Source organism: Equus asinus, chromosome 10, assembly GCF_041296235.1.
Source record: "Equus asinus isolate D_3611 breed Donkey chromosome 10, EquAss-T2T_v2, whole genome shotgun sequence".
NCBI classification, from domain to species: Eukaryota; Metazoa; Chordata; class Mammalia; order Perissodactyla; family Equidae; genus Equus; species Equus asinus.
This window is the reverse complement of record NC_091799.1, coordinates 99521668-99543425: the sequence shown is the minus strand read 5'-3', so window position 1 is coordinate 99543425 and position 21758 is coordinate 99521668. Positions and strand designations below refer to the sequence as shown.

General features: G+C 37.8%; 1 protein-coding gene across 7 annotated transcripts in view; it reads right to left on the bottom strand.

The window, feature by feature from the left end:
- CTNND2 (catenin delta 2) overlaps positions 1 to 21758 on the bottom strand; it is an 888692-nt gene that overhangs the window by 411924 nt on the left and 455010 nt on the right. For all 7 annotated transcript variants that reach the window (XM_070519868.1, XM_044779487.2, XM_070519864.1 and 4 more), the window contains 2 exons: positions 7270 to 7304; positions 6761 to 6877 (listed from right to left, as the gene is read on the bottom strand). In XM_070519868.1, coding sequence (XP_070375969.1) covers positions 6761 to 6877; positions 7270 to 7304 — 152 coding nt within the window. The remainder of the gene's footprint in view (positions 1 to 6760; positions 6878 to 7269; positions 7305 to 21758) is intronic.

Below are 21758 nucleotides of genomic sequence, written 5' to 3'. Positions count from 1 at the left end.
GTAAACATTGCTGCCTTGCAGACCCCCTGAAAGGGTCTCAGGGACCCCTACAATTCCCAACTACACTTCGAGAACTCTACTCTACCCTCCTTAACTAGCTTTGTCACTGCTTGCAGCAATTACCTACCTGAACTTACAGTATTTAGACGGCTTGATTTCTGCCTTTTCTGACTAGAATGTACATGCCAAAAGGGCAGAGACTCTCTGTGCTGCCATTAGTAAGTGCTGAATACAACATTTAAAAATTGAATGACTGTAACACCTTCCTGTGCCTACAGTGACGCAATAAAAACCCATCATAGTCAGATTTGATGGCATCAGTTGCTGCTGAAGTGACTTATTATTTAACCAGTGGCAGTTTTAATGTTTTAATTTCTAGGGAAATCCCACAAGACGTCTCCATGAGGTATTGCCAGGAGACCCCTCCTTCCACTGTCTGGAGGGGAAGAGTCTGCTTATTCTGACTTTCTCGTGGGAGCTGAAGTCTCTTTACTTTTTCTCACACTCAAGCCAGTTCTGATACTGCTTCACTTTCACTAGCTTTCATTTGGTCCTCATATTTGTGTTTTGGGCACCAACGGTGCCTTGACAATTTCAAAGTCCAATTATATTTTCATTAAACATTTCCACTAGGCTCTAAACTTTGTGGTTGACCCCAGGAGACTCTGATAACACAGGTGAAATTGATGTTTCTCATGAGAAATTTGCATTGTTCCCTCTTGCTTAGGAAACAGATAAAGAGCATTTGGTTCTTTACGTCTTTGTCTATCCCTTTGAGTCCTAGCTTTGCTGCTGAGCTGGGGACCTCTTTGGAGAAGGTATACTATGCCTCTCCAATGTCTATGTGAGTGAAGAAAATCAAAGAAAAAGAAATTAGACATTAACTGAAAAGTACGTAGAGATGGCATCTGGAGGGGAATATAATTATAGCTTCCTGAAGGATACGCCTACACCCCGTGTGCCACCTCAGTGTTTTCCCTCAACTTTTGCTCACACCTTTCATTCTGCCACTGTGAACTTCTCATTGGCTCTACAACACCATAGGTTGAGAGGGAAGTGGATGTGAGCGAATTTTGAAAGGAAACAAATGGATGCATGTGGTATCTAAAGACAACTTTAGACTTGGGACCATGACAAACTTATGGAAAGGAGACTGTCCTGTTTGTATTTCAAAAACTTGGACCAAAGGGCATATGAGGAAGTGATTTCACAGGGAAGAAATAATCCAAGGATGAACCCAACTAACTTGAATAAATACATTTCCAGGAAAGGACTTTGGATCTCCAGGGTCCAGGTGACACTCCTCAACCACTGCTGGAGTGAGACGAGCAGTAGGACTTGAATCTGGGTCTCCTGGCTACAAGGGCAGGATGGGTATATTCCTTATACCCTTATACACTTATACCACCTTACTACCCTCCTGGGTCTAACTGAGGACCTGATTTCCACCATAATAGAAAATAAAACAAACCAGTCCTCTTTCCCTGAGCATGACATCAATATTGCAAGCCACAAGATTAATATATTTATCATTTTGATTATTTAGTTATTGTAAAAACCTTAAACTCCTAAACCACTTCTGCATCTTTTATTGCCATACTCACCAAGACTTATGAAAATACTCACTGCATAAGGTTGACTCTCACCTTTGTTATTATTGCATAAGAATATATGAAATTATGTTTCATAGCATTTTAATAATCTTATCTCTCAACAATTCTCTCACCCCATAGAATTAAGTATATTCACAGTAATTAAATGAAAATGGCAGACTGTAAATCAAAAGTAAATAACGTATTCACTTCTGTCAAACTACATATGATTATTCTATTCAGATTCCACCTATTCAGAATGGTAACTTATATGATCCACTCGATTTTTTGAATATATTCTGATTTGGAAACTCGGAATAAGACAACATTCCTTTCTTTGCCATAACATTCAGAATATATTAAGTTCCTAAGATTTTCTTCCTACAAAATACTGGGATTTTTTAGAATATGGTGGAATTCCAATTTATCCATATACTACAGACAGAAATTACTATTTCAAAATATAACATTTAAACAAATTAACAATCTTTATAAACAGATAAGTCATTTTTGCCCAAGTTGTCCACTCTATTTTTGATTTTGACTGACAAATATTTTCGTTATTTTTTGGCTAAGATACAATCACCCTGATCTCTGAGTTTATAGCTCCAAGGATGCACGGTCTAAATAAGGTACTTGGTCCAGGGCAGTTCTGGTCAGCGGTGCATTATGTGAGAAGCTAATGGCCCCAAGCTTCTGTCAGTAACTTTTTTTTCCCAGTAAAACAACAGCAATTTTCTAGTGACTCCATGACACTTATTTGTTAGAATTGAAATTACACAGCCAGCAGTCACGAAATAGTGGCGAGGTGGCAAAGGTTGTACACAAGATTTGCATACTGTTTAGGACAGCATTTTTCTTAAAAATGCGAAGCGTTGGAAAACGTTGACGACTGCGTGACACTATACTCAGTATAGTAGAGAAGTTATTGCTTGCCTTAGGGTCAAGAAGATGGGTTTACTGAGATTCAAATTTTATTTTAATCAGAACTTGGAAAGAAAAATAACAAAAGCTTTTAAGCACAACAAATCAAGTACTATGTGCTTAGGGGTTGAGATTGGTTGCCATTTTGGTACTTTTTCAAGCTGGGCTTAGACTGTTTTTAGTGTTGTTTTAGTCTCTAGAGTTAGGACTAAGAGACCGGCTCTCAAGGGCAGTGTGCCAGGTCCAATTTAGCATTAGCTATTTCATGTCTGCTTTAGCTAATGAATCCATTGATTGAATAATCACAAAAACAAGGGGCTAGCAGCATCTGATGGCTTGAGCTAATTATACGAAATGTGTCAAAGAGCCACTATATATCTGTCTGTTAAGTTTGCACATCAAGAACATAAACATGGTATGCTCTTCTACTACTTAGTAGAATATTGTGCTGATTATTCTCTTGGCTCTCCATCATTCTCTGCCTTTTTCTCCATGCAGACTATATCACAGGGGTCCCTTGCCCTTTGGTTTAGGACTGGATTTGGCCAGTGGGAGGCACAAGAAGGACATCCGAAGGCGGGAGGAGAGAGAGGTTAGGATACTTATTCCTCTGATCCTGCCATGCCTATTGACTCTGCTGGACTAGTCTCTCGACTGTTCCTTCAGGACTAAGGGTGTCAGGGCTTCTGCCTGTTGCTGCTCCCTAAGTGCCTCAGCCGGCATCGTTTGTTCCTTTAATCTTGCCCACTCCTGTAAACAGTCCTTTAATTAAACTGTCTTCAGTTACACTCTTTGAGTGGAATCTGTTTCCCATCTGGACCCTGATACAAACACAAAAGCAATTGAGATTTCTATTTTATGACCCTCTAAACATTTAAAATCTACAACAATTGATTCCCCAAATGATAGTTATCCACTCAATATTTTAAAATTAATCTCCTAAATTTTACTCAATTAGTTTAGTCTCAAAGTGACTCTGAAAATGTAAGAACCAATGTCTCTTCAGAACAACAATATTCTGCATTTCATTTATATCTTTTGGTATAAAACTTCCAGGGAGTGTTTTCAGCACCTGTTTTTTTTGGTTGATTTTGCTTTGTTTCTTTTCCTATCTTTAAATGAGGAAGCAGGAGCTTACAAGAAGAACAATCAACTAAAATCCTAGGAGTCTTCAACTAAATAGATTCCAAAAAACCACACTGGAGTATTTAACTTTCCTGCAATATACATCTTTTGTAGGTAATTTTAAAACACATACTGCAGGAAAATGAAAGTGAACACTAAAGATTCTTTCCCTTTCTTATGTGTGCAGCAGAGTGTCACAAGTAAGAAAGCTCAGGATTTTTAGTTGACTTAAAGCCAAAAAAAATTCATATATTCATCTTGTCTATTATTTCATTTATCGCTTCTAGTATTTATTTATCTCCTCTACTATTTTATTTTATATTACTTTGTACACTGCTTTTATTATTTCCATCTTTGTAGTTTCTTTTGGTTTATTTAGCTTTGTTTAAGTTTCCCAAAAATGAGTACAGCATTCTTTTATTTTGTCTTTTATTTTTAATAATAAAGTTAAGATTACCTCTGAGTGCAGTTTTTTCCCATATCCCTACATTTTTATTATAAAATGTCACTATTTTATTTGCTTTTTAAATAGTCTGTAATTTTCTTTGTTGCTTCCATTCTGATTCAGTAGATCCAAAAGCACGTTTTTTTTTTTTTAATAATTTTTTTCTTTCTCTTTTTTTTGGAGGAAGATTAGCCCTGAGCTAACTGCTGCCAATGCTCCTCCTTTTGCTGAAGAAGACCAGCCCCGAGCCAACATCTGTGCCCATCTTCCTCCACCTTATATGTGGGACGCCCACCACAGCATGGCATGCCAAGTGGTGCCATGTCTGCACCCGGGATCCGAACCAGCGAATTCCATGGAAGCGGACCGTGTGCACTTAACTGCTGCACCACCGGGCCAGCCCCAAAAGCATGTTTCTTAATGTGAATATATTTTGCCTAATCAATTTATTATTTACTTTTAATTTTATTGGATTATTATCAAAGAATGTAGCCTTTTTAGTTTTTAGGCTTGTCATTACTATCCAATAGCTGATCAAGTTTTATAAATTTTCCCTTGACATATATAACAAATGTAGATTAACACTGAATGGATTTAACTTTTTAAATTTATTTAATATATTGGTTTGTTAATTATCTGTTCCAACTTTCTGTAGCTTTTTCCTCTAGTATTCTGTCTGATTCTGAGAAATGTGCATTGAAATGTTCACAATCATATTTTTCATCAACTTCTCCTTTGATTTTTAATAATTTTTGTTTTAATACTCAAATGCTATGTTGTTTGGTGCATACAGGTTCACTAGATTTTAGTATGAGTTTATAGCATCTTTATAAATAAAGATATTTTCACCACATAATTCCTCTTTGACCCTGCTTAGTGCTTTTCCATTAAATTCCACTCCATCTCACATTATTCTTCACAATCCCACTCTTTGTGTTTGTTGTATTTGCTGTCACTACTTTGTCGATTCCTTTTATTTCCCAAAGCTTCAATACCTTGTTGTGTATCCTAGTTGTAAGTCGTCCTAGTTCTCTGTGTGAGCTGCCACCACAACACGGCTGCTGACAGATGGGTGGTGTGGTTCCATGACTGGCAAATAAACCTGGGCTGCAGTGGTCAGAGTGCTGAACCTTAACCATTATGCAATCAGGGTTAGCTCTGTCTTCTCCTTTAATTTCAGCATTTATTTCATTAATATAGGTGTCTCTATTACAAACATCACTTAATTATTTTACCTTTGCTTATTACAAACGAGGTTTTATTCTTTTCAAAGAAAAATTGTGTGCTTACTTGTAGCTCTAGATTGATATACTTGATCTATCCCTTCTATTTTAATTTTTTTCCTCCTTTTTTACTCCTTCTTCTTCTTTTTTTGCATTTTTCCATGTATTAAAGGTTATCCCCTCTCAAAAACCCACAATCAAACATGTTTCTCTATTACAATATGAAAAATAAGATATCTAATATCATCCCCCCTCAAGACATACTATTTTATCTCTGCTTTCCTGACTCTTTCATAAAGTGAGTACATGTGTTTCAAATATTAATTAAATAGAGTTCTAACTACAACTGCCCCTGCAACAGAAATTTATTTATTGACTCAGAGAGAAAAGAAAACAATTCTACTTTTTAAAATATAAAATACAGAGAACAAGGATAATGCAAATCATGCATCTTACTTTAGAATTTTTATTGAGGGAATGGTATGGATTTAAATAAATCTGGATATTCACAATGATGTTATCCTAAGAGTAGTAGCATAAAGATTATAGAGAAAATGAACTAACATGTAAATTAAATGGTTTCAAGATCAGTATGCTATCTTATTCTTTTATCTTCCTTTTATATAGCAAATTTTGATGGGTATTCAAGGAAATTTTAGTTTTTTAAATTAAGGAATAAAATGCTCCACTGATTTCTGATGTAGAAATTATCAGGGTAATCTATCTTTTAATGATTTAATTTTTAGCTTTTTGTGGGATTTTATTAAAATAGGTCAAGAGAATTTTATGATTTATTAAAGTGAGTCTCGTTTGAACTCATAGCACTTTTATTTCTAAGCCTCAACCACTGTGGTTGAAAAATATATAATTAAGTGGAGACAAAGAAATTTTTAAATACTCTATTGAGATTAATATAGCAATGCAAGATGGATAAATACAGAAACGTAAGGAGTTACTGCTTAGTACTATAGCATAGTACTAAATGGTTAGTACTGAATATATTATACCAATTTTTTCTATTTTGTTATATAATTGTACTGTTTAAAGATCTCTACCAACAATAATTTGCATGAGTAAAGCACTGGTAATTAATTTTAAAACAGACACTATGTTGATTTAAACAAATACATGAGGAGTTCATATAATGTGCTAGACTAGATGCCAAAAAGGATATCAGAGAATTTGTGAGAATCGCCACCATGTCAGTAATTGGTGAGAAATCTCGATGTCAATTACTGATGTAAGAGAGTTTATAATCTAATGTGAATTGGGGTGGGCTAATGTGGGAAGGAAGTTGAAGAGAGTGGAGTAAAATGGACAAAACAAGTATAAACATATGTTGAAGTCCCATTAGATATGTATGGCTCATGATGTTAATTATACCAGAAAAAAGAATGCTATGATACTCTGATATTTTAACTGTCTTCAAGCATGACTGTTGTTCGACTTACTTTCACTTGTTGAATAATCCTGTGGGTCAAGTATTCCTGATTCCTGCAGTGATCTAATACAGGAGTCCACCAGCTCAAGACCTGTTGTAAGTTCATCTTCGATATCTTTTTGACCATCTGAAATACAATATTTTAAAGTGATGAACAAACATGTGATAATGTTAATATTAAAGCTTTAGGTTATTATTTAATAATGGAAAGTATCCTAACCAAAGATATCACCTCCACAAAATTCTCATTGGATATCCCATTGCAATCCTTGGTCAACCAGTATGAAAAGTCAAGGCCAACCAACTCCATGTATCCATGAAGAACATAAAAGTTACCAGGAAACTGAGAGCACTTAACTCTCTTGATATCATGAGCTATCACAACAACTTCACTTAATTCTAGTGTCATGGTGTTATCATATTCATTTTTACATCTTTTTCTAAAGTTCACAAGAAGATTAATCAATAGAGATGCATGTAGATATAAGTGTAAGTGTTCATCAAGAAGCTGTCCTTTACCTTGTGATTGCCAGTGAAACTGCTCTTCTGTTGAACTGTAAAAAAGAGAATACACAGGTATAACGCATTGGTTAGAAACGAAAGGACCCTAGACTGTAAGACACAAAGGCACATTAGGGCAGTAATAGCGGCTCCACGGCACATCCTTTAACTTCTTACTGGGAAAAGGGACCCCATTTTGATAGCATCTTAACTTTAATCCATTTGGCGTATACCTCTTTTGACTCACAGGTATAGGTATGTTATAAATGGACATGGTTCAGTAATCTTCAGGGAATAGTTCATTTTTTACAAAGCCCAACCTATTATACTCATTCCTCACAATTGCTTCTACATACATGCACTTCTACCCAATTTTAGTAATTTTAAAATACGAGTCTGAATAGTTTCATGTAGACTTTGTAATGGAGTGTAATAAAGAAACTTTCTCCTCTTATCATTATAAAGAAGATGAAATAAATCTATACTTTCTTCCAGACATATCACAGGAGCAGTTCCTTTCAGCTGATTATCAGTTTAAACTAATTTAAAAATTTTGATACTTTATCACCAATTGAATATTTAGTTCCCAAATTCTCACTTTACATATACATCCTATAAAAGGACCCAGGTAGAAAGGTTGTTCACATACATGACACGCCAAAGACATGTGCAGAATGCACCTATGTAGGCAACATAGATTACTTGTGAATGATTTATTAAATATATAAATAAATTTAAGATATATAAATACGAACAAGTCTTTCATTATATATGCAAACACTTCCTACATAGCCCTTTTTTATATGTCAATAATTGGTGAGAAATCTGGATGTCAATTACTGACAGGTATCATTTTGAGAACGATTTTTTACACTTTTTTCACTAAATCTTTCACTCTGATCAAGCACCTTCTATGAATAGCTCATCAGTTTCACAGCAGCAAGTGGATTTTAGATCTTTAACCTGTACCTTAGAGATGGCTTCTGAATACATTTATGGGGCACATTTACTTAGTAAGTGGCATTTTATATAGGGGTAGAAAATGCTTTCATATTTCTGTTGTGTTGAATGATGCCCCTCACCCTCCAAAAATACGTCCACATCCAATCCCTAGCAACTGTGAATGGTTACTTATTGGAAAATGGGCTTTTGCACAAGTAATTAAGTTAAAGACCTTCAGATGATATCATCCTAAAATCCAATGATAAGTGTTCATATAAGACATACAAGAGGAGAGATACACAGAGGAGAAGGCCGTATGAAGATGGAGGTGGAGAGAGGAGTTATGCATCTATCAGCCAAGCAATGCCTGGAGCCATCAGAACCTGGAAGAGGTAAGGAAGGGTCCTCCCCTTGAGCCTTCATAGGGAACAGAGCCCTGCTGATACGTAGATTTTGGACTTTTGGCCTCCAAAACTGTGAGAGCATAAAATTCTTTTGTCTTAAGCCACTCAGTTGTAGTAATTTGTTATGGAAGCCCCAGAAAGTGGATACAATATTTTTCCGATACAATAAGAAATTATTCTCATGTTATACCCTCCCGGATTTACCATTTTTATGTTGCTACATTCCTTTTACAAGTACCAAGCACTTACTGTATACCACAGCTCTGCTAATCCATAACAATCACAGATCTCTTTTGGTAGATGGGGAATAACAGGTTTATTGATGTTAACTTGACCACACGAATCTTAAGGACCTCAGCAAGGATTTCAATTAATCTGCCCAACTCCAAAACTCATATTCCTGAGTCATAATCCAACGTTGTGGAGGGAAACACACTTAAGTTACTTCTCGCCTGGAGCAGTAACAGTCAGTCAATGGAAGTCTCTTTGAGGGCTCAAAGTCCCCGAGCTCTCCATTCAGGCACATAGAAGACCACACTTCCCTCCCATGCAAACAGATGGAGTCACGTCAAAGCATGTGAGAGGAAATGACAAGTGCCACCTCCTGCCCCAAGCATAGAAGAGCAGGCATGAGATCTTCCTGATCTCTCTCTTTCCTAAATCCTGTGTTGAAATGGGTTTCTGAGTACATGGAGGGAATTCGCCAGCCCAGAGAAGACACAGCATGAGTGACAAATAGACCACCGCAGTGTTAAAACTCTAAAGTTGGAGGGTTGTTTGTTTCTGTAGAATAAATGTCACACTGAATAATACAGAAATGCGCCATGATTTGAGTTTGCAAGGCATTTCTTGCTTCTCTACCTTCCATGTGCACAGTACAGAGCTGGAAGACAATGTCTTGGGTCATTCCAGCACAAATAAGGTCAGCCACAGCTTTTACCCATCCTTTGAGATTTATCCACTCAACTACAAAAACGGGTGATTACAATAACACTGTTACATAGTATTTATCTTTTGTTCATCTCTTGCAAAAATGTTTCAATTCTATGATGCAACAGAACAAGAAGAAACTTTTTTTTTATCACAATTGAAAAAATACCATTGGCAGTGAATATGAAACTATCTTCTCAAGGCAGAGATACCCTTCCTTTTGGGCAAAGAGCATTAATCACTTAAATGGTTTCCTGATTCCTTTAGTACAGTTAAAATGCATTAAAAGCATGACTGATCACAGAAACCAGAAGTCCCAAGAGAAATCTGGTTTGGATTTTCTTTCCTTTAAGTGCACACTTTACTCTCCCTGTTAGAGGAGTCTATGCAAATGCATATTTTACACGCTTGATTCCTTCTCTTAAAAACTGCTCTAAGATGGATGCTTTTCAAAAACGCAAACAAACTATTTATTCATTCGATAAACATGGATAATGCCTATGTCTCAGACACTCTTATTTCAGGTGTTTAGGGATTACTCGTGGTGAACTGTCTCCCAATTATATCGATCAATTTAATATAATATAAAAGTCATTTTTGAAGCAGTTGTAACTTCCAGGCATGTTCAATTTCAGAAAATGAAGCTTGCTTTCAATATCAAAATGCTATTTCTTGAAATAGAAATAATGTCTAATGACTTAAATTCAATACAAATATATATGTAATTTAGATCAGTCTATATGTATTTAAACATAACTATGTGTAAGTTCCTGAACCCAATTATTGTGAAAAAAAATTTATAAAAAAGACTATCGTAAGTAACATTTAATCTTTAAACAAATACATAAATATGTACATAAATCAGTGATGCTATGAAAGAGTTATAAAAATATATATATTAAAAGCACAAATCCCAGTAGATAACACTTAGATAGCTCTCACTTCATACCAGACAATATTCTAACTGATTTACAGTTAATCTTCATGACAAAACTTTTGAGACACATAATATTTTCCCATTTTACAACTAATGAAACTGAGGTAAAACGATGTTAAGGAACTGGCTGGAGGACCCACAGCCAGCAGCTAGTGGAGCCAAGAGTATGACTCTGGGCGTCTGGTTTTAGAGGCTGCATTCTGAACTACCTTATTCACACCTTTGGCTGCACCGAAATTAAAACTCCTATGTGACAGAAAGAAAAATACAAACATAAACACCACAAACCAAGTTGAAAAAACAAGCCACGTCCTAGGAGAAGATATTTGCAACACATATAACTTTCAAAGGATTTGTTTCCAGAACATATAAATAACTCCTACAAATCAATAAGATAGAGATTAAAGAACCAAATAGAAAAGAGGTCAACAAACATATGTAGAGCTGATGCGCAGTAGAAAAATCAAGAATGTAGGGCCACTGAACACATTAAAAGATACTCAACTCTGTGAGGAATTGAAAGAATAAAAATTAAGCACAAGATATCTCCTTACACTCCACAGGCTGTCAAACAATTAAAAAGCCTAACAATACTAAGTGTTGCAGAGGAAATGGGAAATAAGAATTCTCATTCATTGTAGGTGGGAGAGTAAATTAATGAAACAGTTGGGTGAGCTATGAGGCAATACCTGGTAATGTTTTATATGCAAATACCTAATTACCCAGTGATTCTGCTGCAAGGCTGAGCCTCCAGGGGCACCTGTGCACCTGCGCCCAAGAGACTTGGACAAGACTGTTCATGCCTACATGTCGGCAGTGGCAAAACAATGGAAACAACCTAAGTGATCAGCAATAGGGGAATAGACAAACGTAACAATATTATTATATATTACATATGATATACACATGGAATAAAAACTGTTTGGCAGCTAAAATAAATTAGCCAGATACATAACGTGTTAACATGGGTGGTTCTCAAAAGCAAAACATAGAGTGGAAAATGCAAATTGCGCATAAGATTATGTACTACATAATCTCAGTTATGTAAATTTTTAAAACATTGACTAGACAATATTGTGTATAAATATATACATAAACACATATATACACACACACAAAAGGTCTTCTTTGGTTTAAACGAGTCTTTAAACTATATATACAGAGAGAGAGAGCAGGAGAGAGAGAGATCATATAAACATATTGATTAAAAAGATACACCTGGGGCCAGCCCGGTGGCATAGTGGTTAAGCTCACACACTCCTCTTTGGTGGTCCAGGGTTTGTGGGTTTGGATCCCAGGTGTGGACCTACACATCGTTCATCAAGCCATGCTGTGGTGGCATCCCACATACAAAAGAGAGGAAGACTGGTACAGATGTTAGCTCAGGGACAATCTTCCTCAAACAAAAAGAGGAAGATTGACAACAGTTGTTGGCTCAGGGCCAAACTTCCTCAACAACAAATAGTTGCACCTAAATTCATGATGGTGGTGGCCTCTGAGGGAGGACAGAAAGAAATAAGTCTGAGGAGGGCTAAAAAGGGGATTTCACTTTTATGTCTAATGTTTTACTTAATGAAAAGTGAAGGAAAAATGCTAACATTAATTTAAGAATGCCTACCATACTTGTAATAGGAAAAGTCATGATTATTACATTCAAAAAACATGTTTAGTTCAATGCTTAGATAAATCCTTGTGATTCAATTCTATATAATATTCTCATCATTGTCAGAATCACTCATAGCTGAAATTCAAATGATGGAAAACAATCCTGAAATATGTTAACTACAAATAAAAGAGGAAAAGAATGGTTTTCGAGATATAATTACTTTTTTCTCTCCTTTGCATATGAGAAAACTGACAGTATCACTTTTACTATGTTTCAAGTTTGCTATAGTTGGAACATTTCAAGTAAGCAACCAATAACTTTCCAGTTCTGAGGCCATGACGTGGGAGAAAAACGAGTTTAAACCAAAGAATAACCTGTGAGTTCTTCGAGAAATGATTTTCTTCCTCATCATTTCCAGCCTGATAGTCTCCTTACCCACCTCCTGGCCATTTCTAAAATATATATATATATGAAAGTGCAGAGAGTTTTCTTAACGTCAGGAAAAGACACAAAGCAAACCATTACTACAGCTACTCCGTCTGCTATGAACATCCTCAAATACATCTTCTTATTTTCTTTCCCAACTTTTTGATGCCCAGAGCATTAACCCTTACACTGTATCATGTGGTGTATTATTGCTCACAATATGGTTCTAAAGGAAATAAAGGTAAGGAACTATGAGTTTTTTGTTAGTTTGCTTTCAAGTTAAGCAATGCACCTAAAACATAAGCCAGAGAAACTATTAGGAAATAAATTGCTTCAGAACTGACATTTGATTCTAGCCTACAGGAGCACAGGGCCTTTTATCTATGACATCCATATGATCCAAAACTGTATTCTGATATAAAGTATTTCTTAGTATATGGCTTTTCATGCAGCCACATCACAAGAGTAGCCATTGGCTGTGAAATATAATGGCCTTGGTCAAAAGTCCTAAAGACTGGAAATGTCATATACTCAGCAAAAATGGTGAGAAGTGTACCCCATGGAGCCTTGTTAGGCCGCTCTTGCCCTTGTACATTAGCGCCCTGTATCCGGTCCTTGTTAATTTGGGTTGGTGAGTAACCCTGCTTCCCCCAGAACTTTCTGTGGAACTGACTTCCCTTCTCTATTGCTTGTGCTCTCCATAAGTATCTGTGATATATTCCCAAATGAATGTCACAAAATCTCCGCTGTGTGATTAGAATGTTCCTTTCTTTCTTAGATCACACATCTTCTTTCTGCTTTAACCATTTTCGTCAAGCATATAACTTTACAGCTGTTATAAAAATGCTTACAGGGCCATAGTGGACAGCTAGAGGACCACACAGCTCCTCAACCAGGAGGCCTTGTGTGTAGCAGCCGAGCGCGTGGCTTCAAAAGCCAGGCTCCCTGAGACTGGACCCCAGCTCCGCCACTTTCAGTCAAGGACACTTTGGGCAAGTTACTCAGACAATCTGGGCCTAAATGGAGACATTTTGAGGGCTAAATAAATTAGTTTATGTCAAGTGATTTTTATATCAGGTGATCAGGGCCTGGCACACCTTGAGCAACTATGGAATTCCTTCTTGTTTCACCACATATTGCTAAAACGGCTTATAGGACTTGTAGGTCATGGCTTACTGTAATCTATTTTATCTCTTGGAGTCCACTGCAGTCCACTGCAGGAGGGTCAAAATGGGCACAGACATGAGAAAACAGGAACAGTGGACATTAAGAAAATCCCCAGGCATGGCGGTGTCTGTGCCTAGGCTGCCAGTCACAACCAGTCCTGCAGAAAATGGGAAAACAAAGCCACCACAAACTCTTGGTGAGCGCTCACCATGGCCCTGGACATGCAGGATAGACACATGCACCGCCAACTCCCCGTGACTGTGCAGTCTGACAAGAGCACGGGTAAGTAAGGGACAGAACTGGGACGACCGTCAAACGAAGAGGTGTGTGTTCAAGGCACTGCTGCACACAGGTCCGTGGGACCTTCAGCACGTCACTTACTCTCTTTTCCCCTCAGTTTTCCCATTTTACAAATGAGCCTGGGACCCTAGAACTTTTCCCATAGGAATCTTGTGAAAGTTAAGTATGCAATGTATATAAAACCCACTGAACAGTGCTGGGAACATAGAAGACATTAAAAAAAAATAAATAAAGTGAGCTGTCCACAGAGTCCTGTGAGAGTACAGCCAACTCATGGAACTGAAAGTTCAAGAGGTCAACGACGTGGACTGCAACTTGTTTATGTTTGGGGCCAATTTATCACACAAATACGAAAAAGGCTTTGCAGAATCTAAACCATCTTTCTTTTCCACACTAGACTGGGGAAGGCAAAAAGGCAGTCTGTGATTTCCAAAGGAAGACGATTTGCTTTTAAACCATAAGTCTTCTAATCAGTCCCGCCAGGATGCCTCTCCTGACAACCATCACTGCTCTTGCTAGAGTAAAAACCTCCACTTGCTATTTTCAAAACCTGGGGAGAAAATAAATCAGACCTAAATTGCTATTATTAATTTCTTTTTAGTTTGAGGCAGGGGAAATTCATATTGCTAAGCTAATTTTGTTGGAGTTGGTGACTGACAAATTATCCAGGCAATTGATACCTCAAAGCAGGAATGGGTCCCACACTGCAGCCTGGATGCACAGGGCTCCAGTGTGTATCAGAGTACTACAACACTGTCAGCTTTCTGAGCTGGCCACCCAGAGCTAAACACGGAGAATTCACACGAATTCTGTTTTGTCTTAATTCCTTTAAAACACGTACTCCAGTTTCTAGCAACCACAAAGAATTAGCCCTAGGCTCAGTCATCCTAAATGTATTTTCTACACAAAAGCCCAGCTCTTACCATAGGAAAGACATGCATTCAAGTTTCTCTTCTTCAAATGCTTTTATAGTTTTGGAGTTGATTGTAGTTATATTACAAGAGACATATTATGTATAAAATTCAATATCAGAATAAGGGACAAATGGTGAATTATAAACTAGAAAATTCTCACATTATATCTCCCTTTGTAGTTTTCTGGGAGACTTTCCACGCATGGGATAGGTATTTTTTTAAATGCTTATGCTAGCACTTCAGAACTGTACAGTAGTTGAAGCAAAATTTCTGAATGCCAGCCACATTCTGCAATAAAGTACCACAATATCTTTGTGTGTGGGCATTCCAGAAATTGGAATGTAGTAAATTGCATTGCCGATGACAAGGGATACTGTTAATCAAATTACTCTGAGATCTTATAGTATTTTGAAATGGCTTCCAAACCACCAAAAATTGAATAGTTTTGTGTGCTAAGTGTATACTACTGCATTATACATTGTTGTATTAATAGTGACCTGTGGTGTTCACTGTAACTCATACAGAGAGCTTACTGTATTTTGCAGTTTGATCATTCATAACCGACTTCTTAGGCAGGAGAAGAGCAGTTGTGTTTGCTGACAGAGGTGCTGCCTATATCAAGGTTCTCAGATACTCCAAGTTTCAGTCTTTTTCTCTCAACAACCCAGAATTATCCCTGATGTGAAGATCCAGTCAGTGAAGGGAGCTCCTTAACCTTCGGGAGATCTCTGGGCAAAAGGAGGGGTCAGTTTATGTTTTCCTAGCTTCTTGGGATTTTGTGTGTGTATGTGTGAGTGGGTGAGAAGTGTGTTTATGTGTGTGAGTGTGTTGAATGTGCATATGAGTGTGAGGTGCCCCACTCTTCTGTTGCTCTAACACACACTTATTTTCTCACAGCTTTTCCTTCACCTGCTCTTGCTTCATAAGTCTGCTGTTTTTATAGGTGTCAAGTCGTGAGTATTGAATTTGACTGAAATTGACATGATTTTATTAATATAAGCGAAGCTAACACCTCTTAGATACCTAATGGAAATTTATGCAAATAACCATTGCCTGTTTCACAAGAAACAGAAAACTGGGTCTTCTGTTTTGTGACTTTGAGTACCATCAGATGATCTGTAAAAATAAATTTCAGTGTTAGTGCCCTTACAGAGCAGAAATCATGTACTGCACCTGAACAACTCTCATGGTAACATAGATCTTTCCTTCCTTATGAGCAGGAGTGAGTGGTCTTTCAACCATTTGAAGGTTCAGTTCAAATGTTTAATAAGTGCAAAAATGTTCATAGCTGTCTATTCATAATTGCCAAAAAGTAGAAACAAGCAAATGTCCTGCAATAGGTGAATGGTTAAACAAGCTGACGCATCCATGCCAAGGAGACACACAGAGCAACAAAAAAGAACTGATTACTGATATATGCAATAAGCAGCAACTTGGAGGAATCTCAAGGGCATTGTGCTGAGTGTAAAAGATAAATAACATTCTTGAAATAACAAAATTATAGAAGAGGGGAACAGATTCGTGGTTGCCAGGCCTTCGGGATGGGGGATGAGTGTGGGTATGGATATAAAGGGGCAGCATGAGGGTGCCTTCTGGTGATGAATAGTCCTGTGTCTTGATTGTGGTGGTAGTTACATAAAGCTACTTATGCGATAAAATTGTATAGAACTAAACACCCCTCCCCACCCCCCCACACACAAAAATGATACATGTAGGGGCCAGCCCCACGGCCTAGTGGTTAAGTTTGGTATGCTGTGCTTCAGGGGCCTGGGTTCAGTTCCTGGGCGTGGACCTACACCATTCGTCAGAGACCATGCTGTAACAGTGACCCATATACAAAATAGAGGCAGAGTGAGAACCTCAATGTGATAAAGGCCACATATGACAAACCCACAGCCAACATCACACTCAATGGGGAAAAACCGAAAGCCATGCCTCTGAGAACAGGAACAAGACAAGGGTGCCCACTCTCACTACTCTTATTCAACATAGTAGTAGAGGTTTTGGACAGAGCAATTAGGCAAGAAAGGAAATAAAAGGAATCCAAATAGGCAATGAAGAAGTGAAACTCTTGCTGTTTGCAGATGACATGATTTTATATATTGAAAACCCTAACGAATCCATTGGAAAACTATTAGAAATAATCAACAACTACAGCAAAGTTGTAGGGTACAAAGTCAACTTACAAAAATCAGTACCATCTCTATACTCAGATAACGAACTAACAGAACAAGAACTCAAGAATACAATTCCATTTACAATCACAACAAAAAGAATAAAATATCCAGTAATAAATTTAAACAAGGAGTTGAAAGACCTATACAAAGACAACTATAAGACATTACGGAAAGAAATTGATAATGACATAAAGAAATGGAAAGATATTCCATGCACATGGATTGGAAGAATAAACATAGTTAAAATGTGCATGCTACCTAAAGTAATCTACAGATTCAACGCAACCCCAATCAGAATCCCAATGATATTCTTCACAGAAATAGAACAAAGAATCTTAAAATTCATATGGGGCAACAAAAGACTCTGAATAGCCAAAGCAAGACTAAAAAAACAAGAGCAAAGCTGGAGGCATCACAATCCCTGACTTCAAAATATATTACAAAGCTATAGTAATCAAAACAGCATGGTACTGGTACAAAAACAGGCACACAGGTCAATGGAACGGAATTGAAAGCCCAGACATAAAACCACACATCTATGGACAGCTAATCTTTGACAAAGGAGACAAGAACATACACTGGAGAAAGGAAAGTCTCTTCAATAAATCGTGCTGGAAAAACTGGACACCACATGTAAAAGAATGAAAGTAGAACATTATCTGTCCCCATACACAAAAATAGACTCAAAGTGGATCAAAGACTTGAAGGTAAGACCTGAAACCAATCTCTGGAAGAGAATACAGGCAGTACACTCTTTGACATCAGACTTAAAAGGATCACTTTGAACATCATGTCTTCTCAGACAAGGGAAAGATAAGAAAAAATCAACAAGTGGGACTTCATTAGACTAAAGAGCTTCTGGAAGGCAAAGGAAACCAAGATCAAAATGAAAAAACAACCCACTAACTGGGAAAAAATATTTGCAAATCATATATCAGATAAGGGGTTAACCTCCAAAATATATAAAGGGCTCACACAAATGAAATACAAAAAAACAAACAACTCAGTCAAAAAGTGGGCAGAAGATATGAGCAGACATTTTTCCAAAGAAGATATACAGATGGCCAACAGGCACATGAAAAGATGATCAACATCACTAATCATCAGAGACATGCAAATCAAAACTACAATTAGATACCATCTTATAACTGTTAGAATGGTTATAATCATGAAGACAAACAACAATGAATGTTGGAGAAGTTGTGGAGAAAAGGCAACCCTTATCCACCACTGGTGGGAATGCAAACTGGTGCAGCCACTGTGGAAAACAGTATGGAAATCTCTCAAAAAATTAAAAATAGAAATACCCTGTGACCCAGATATCTCACTGTTGGGTATTTACCCAAAGAACTTGAAATCAACAATTCAAAGAGACTTATGCACCCCTTTGTTCATTGCAGGATTATTCACAATAGCCCAGACATGGAAGCAACCAAAGTGCCCAACGACAGATGATTAGATAAAGAAGATGTGGCATATGTACACAATGGAATACTACTCAGCCACGAAAAAGATGAAATTGTCTCATTTGCAACCACATGGATGAACTTTGAGGGCATCATGCTAACGGAAATAAGCCAGACAGAGAAAGACAAACACCACATGATTTCACTCACATGTGGAATATAAACAAATTTACGGACAAAGAGAATAAATCAGTGGTTACCACTGGAGGGCAGGCACAAGGAGTGAAGGGGCATACTTACATGGGGTATGGCAAACAATAATAGTGTACAACTGAAATCTCACTATGTTATAAGCTATTATGACCACAATAAAAAAAAAATAGAGGAAGATTGGCACAGATGTTAGCTCAGGGCAATTCTTCCTCAGCAAAAAATAAATAAATAAATAAATGAGTGCATGTAAAACTGGGGAAATCTGTGGATTGTACCAACGTCAGTTTTCTAATTGTGATACTGTACTCTTTAGTTATACACGATATTGCCATTGGCGGGACTGGGAGAAGTTATAGGACACTTCTCTGTGTATTTTATTTTGCAACTCCCTATGAGTCTATAATCATTTCAAAATAAAAAGGTAAAAAAAAAATTGAGTAGGGTATGGATTGGTATGCTTTACTTTCTTTACCCTGAACTGGTTTTTCTATATGCAATTTGCTACTCGATTATTCCCACATACTAATAATTAAACCAGAATTGCAAAAAGATTGGGAATAGTGGAGTTAAGAGAAAGGAAGGAAGGAAGGAAGGGAAGAAGGAAGGAAGAAAAGAAAGAGGAAGGACAAAGAAAAAAAGAAACCAGTGCTCAACACTGATTGTCCTTTTTGTTAACTTCATTCGTAGCAGGCAGAGCTCAAGTGACCCTGCCCTGGGCTCACTTCGGCTTTGTTCTGTGAATGAAGGCATTCTCCCTGGAACATAATATACCAATCATACTGCCTATTGCCAGTCAGATGCAAGGAACTGTGCTGGTTCTGAACGAAAACTCATGCATTACATCTAAGGTCCCTGCTCATCAGGCCCCTGGATTCACTTCCACTGCCATATGTTTTCCATGAAAATTAAAAATGCGATTTTGGCTTACAGTGGCAGAGCAAAGTATAGGTCTTAATGCATTCTATGTGAGCCCAAGAGACCTCACATGATATAACTCATTGGCTCTCTGGAAGCATATTCATTAAAGTTGGCTTTCACCTCGAAGAAATGCTCTGCTCCTCCTGCTAATTTGTGGGGGAGCTACTGCAGCGCCAAGCTCTTTCCGCGACCCCCTCCCCACCATCCCAACTCTTGGAAACTGGTCTACTTGATTACATCTGTCTGCACATTTCTTTCCACATTTGCTGTGTTGGAAAAAAAAAAATCATACATTAAAAAAATAACTTTCTTTCCAACATTTAATATCTGATATTTGAAAATGAAAAGCTGGATCAGCCCCCCGTCTTACCGTCACGTGCTGGCTGTGTTTGTCCTGAAGTTCTCCTTTTAAGAAAGAATAAGGATTTGAATGTGAGGTCTCACTTAACAACTGTACTGCCAGCCAAATGTATGAAATCATTTAGAAATCCATAAATTAAAATATCTACTTCTTAAGATATTTACAGCCTTTCTTCCCCCAAATCATTTTTGAGATCCTTAGCATCTACCTATCCATTCCTCATTGTAAATGCCCCTTCAAGCCCTCCCCCCTTAATTGCTGTGGTTGGAGCTTTCTGTTCTCTCTGGCCTGGTGATATAAAGAACTCTGCGCCTGGGGACAGGAGTAACTCTTCCTGTGAACAAAGATTCTCTCTTTGGCCAAACTTTGGTTAGGCTCTTCTGAGCTCTTTTTTTCTAATTATTTTATTGAGGTCATATTGGTTTAAAACATTGTGCAATTTCAGGTATACATTATTACATATCAGATTCCGTATAGATTGCATTGTATTCACCATCAATAGTCTAGTTTTATCTGCCACCACACATATGTGCCCTTTTAGCCCTTTTGCCCTCCACCCCTCCCAGCTTCTTTCCCTCTGGTAACCACTAATCTGTTCTTATCTATGTGTTTGCTTATCTTCCCCATATGAGTGAAATCATACGGCATCTGCCTTTCTCTGTCTAGCTTATTTTGCTTAGGATAATACCCTCAAGGTCCATTCATATTGGCGCAAATGGCTGAGCTCTTTTTCTGACTAGGCCCAATCTTGGGTTCCATGTCCTTCTTCCTATAGTCTAGTTCCAGCAAGAATCCTGCTAAGTCAATTTAACCAGAATTCCCCATGCTCGGTATCTGATCACCCTTGATATCTGATGGAGTTCCTCATCTTGCACCATCCCCCAAGGGATGTCTGATCACTCTAGCTTGCGTCCAGCAGGAATCCTGTTAGGTCAGTTTAGCCAGAATGCCCCCTTACCGTTGATGTTTCCTCTCAGTAATTTTCCATCCACTGACACCCACCCTGCTCCTTGGCTATAAATTCCCATTTTACCTTGTTGTATTTGGAGTTGAGCCCAATCTCTCTCTCCTACTGTAAAATCCCATTGTAGTAGCCCCCCTTGAACAAAGTCTGCCTTACCATTCTTTAACAAGTGTCATCAAATAATTTTTTAACACCATCACAGATTTCCCACTGCCTGAGAGGAACACGGACGAAGTCACATCCTACTGCCTAACCTCTGTCTCCTCATATGTACTGAGATAACATTATCAGGGCCCGCTTCATGGGAGTGAGACCTATGCAGCTGCTCAAGGTCCCATGCTCAGAGGGTCCCAAGCTTAGTTTAATGCTCTACTGTTGCTATCTCGAAACCCTTCACAATTCTATCTTTGAACTTGTGTTTCGCAAGAGAAATCCAACAAGACAATGGAACATGGCATGAGTGGAGAAGATATGCACAATATGCATGTCCTCTGCTCCTTGCTGGCTCATTCACATACAGCATTTTCAATGCCCTGCTGGACCCATGATGTGTTGTTGGTGTTGAGCAAGACTCAAGGTGAGTACAGGGTAAGTGTGTTATGTTTATGACTGACTAAGCAGGAGAAGTGATGGCCCCCAAAGGCCATGCTGTCCCTTTGAACTAGAACTTGCTTTGAATGAAGAAGGCAATGATGTTCTAAGACACATAAACAATCCAGGAATCTTATCATATCCTTTCTTACTCATGTTATTCCCCTGTTAGCCAACTCTTTATGCTGAAAATGATAACCCAGAAGGAAAGGGAAAGATATGACAACCACAGCTCTATTTCCTTTCAGTTC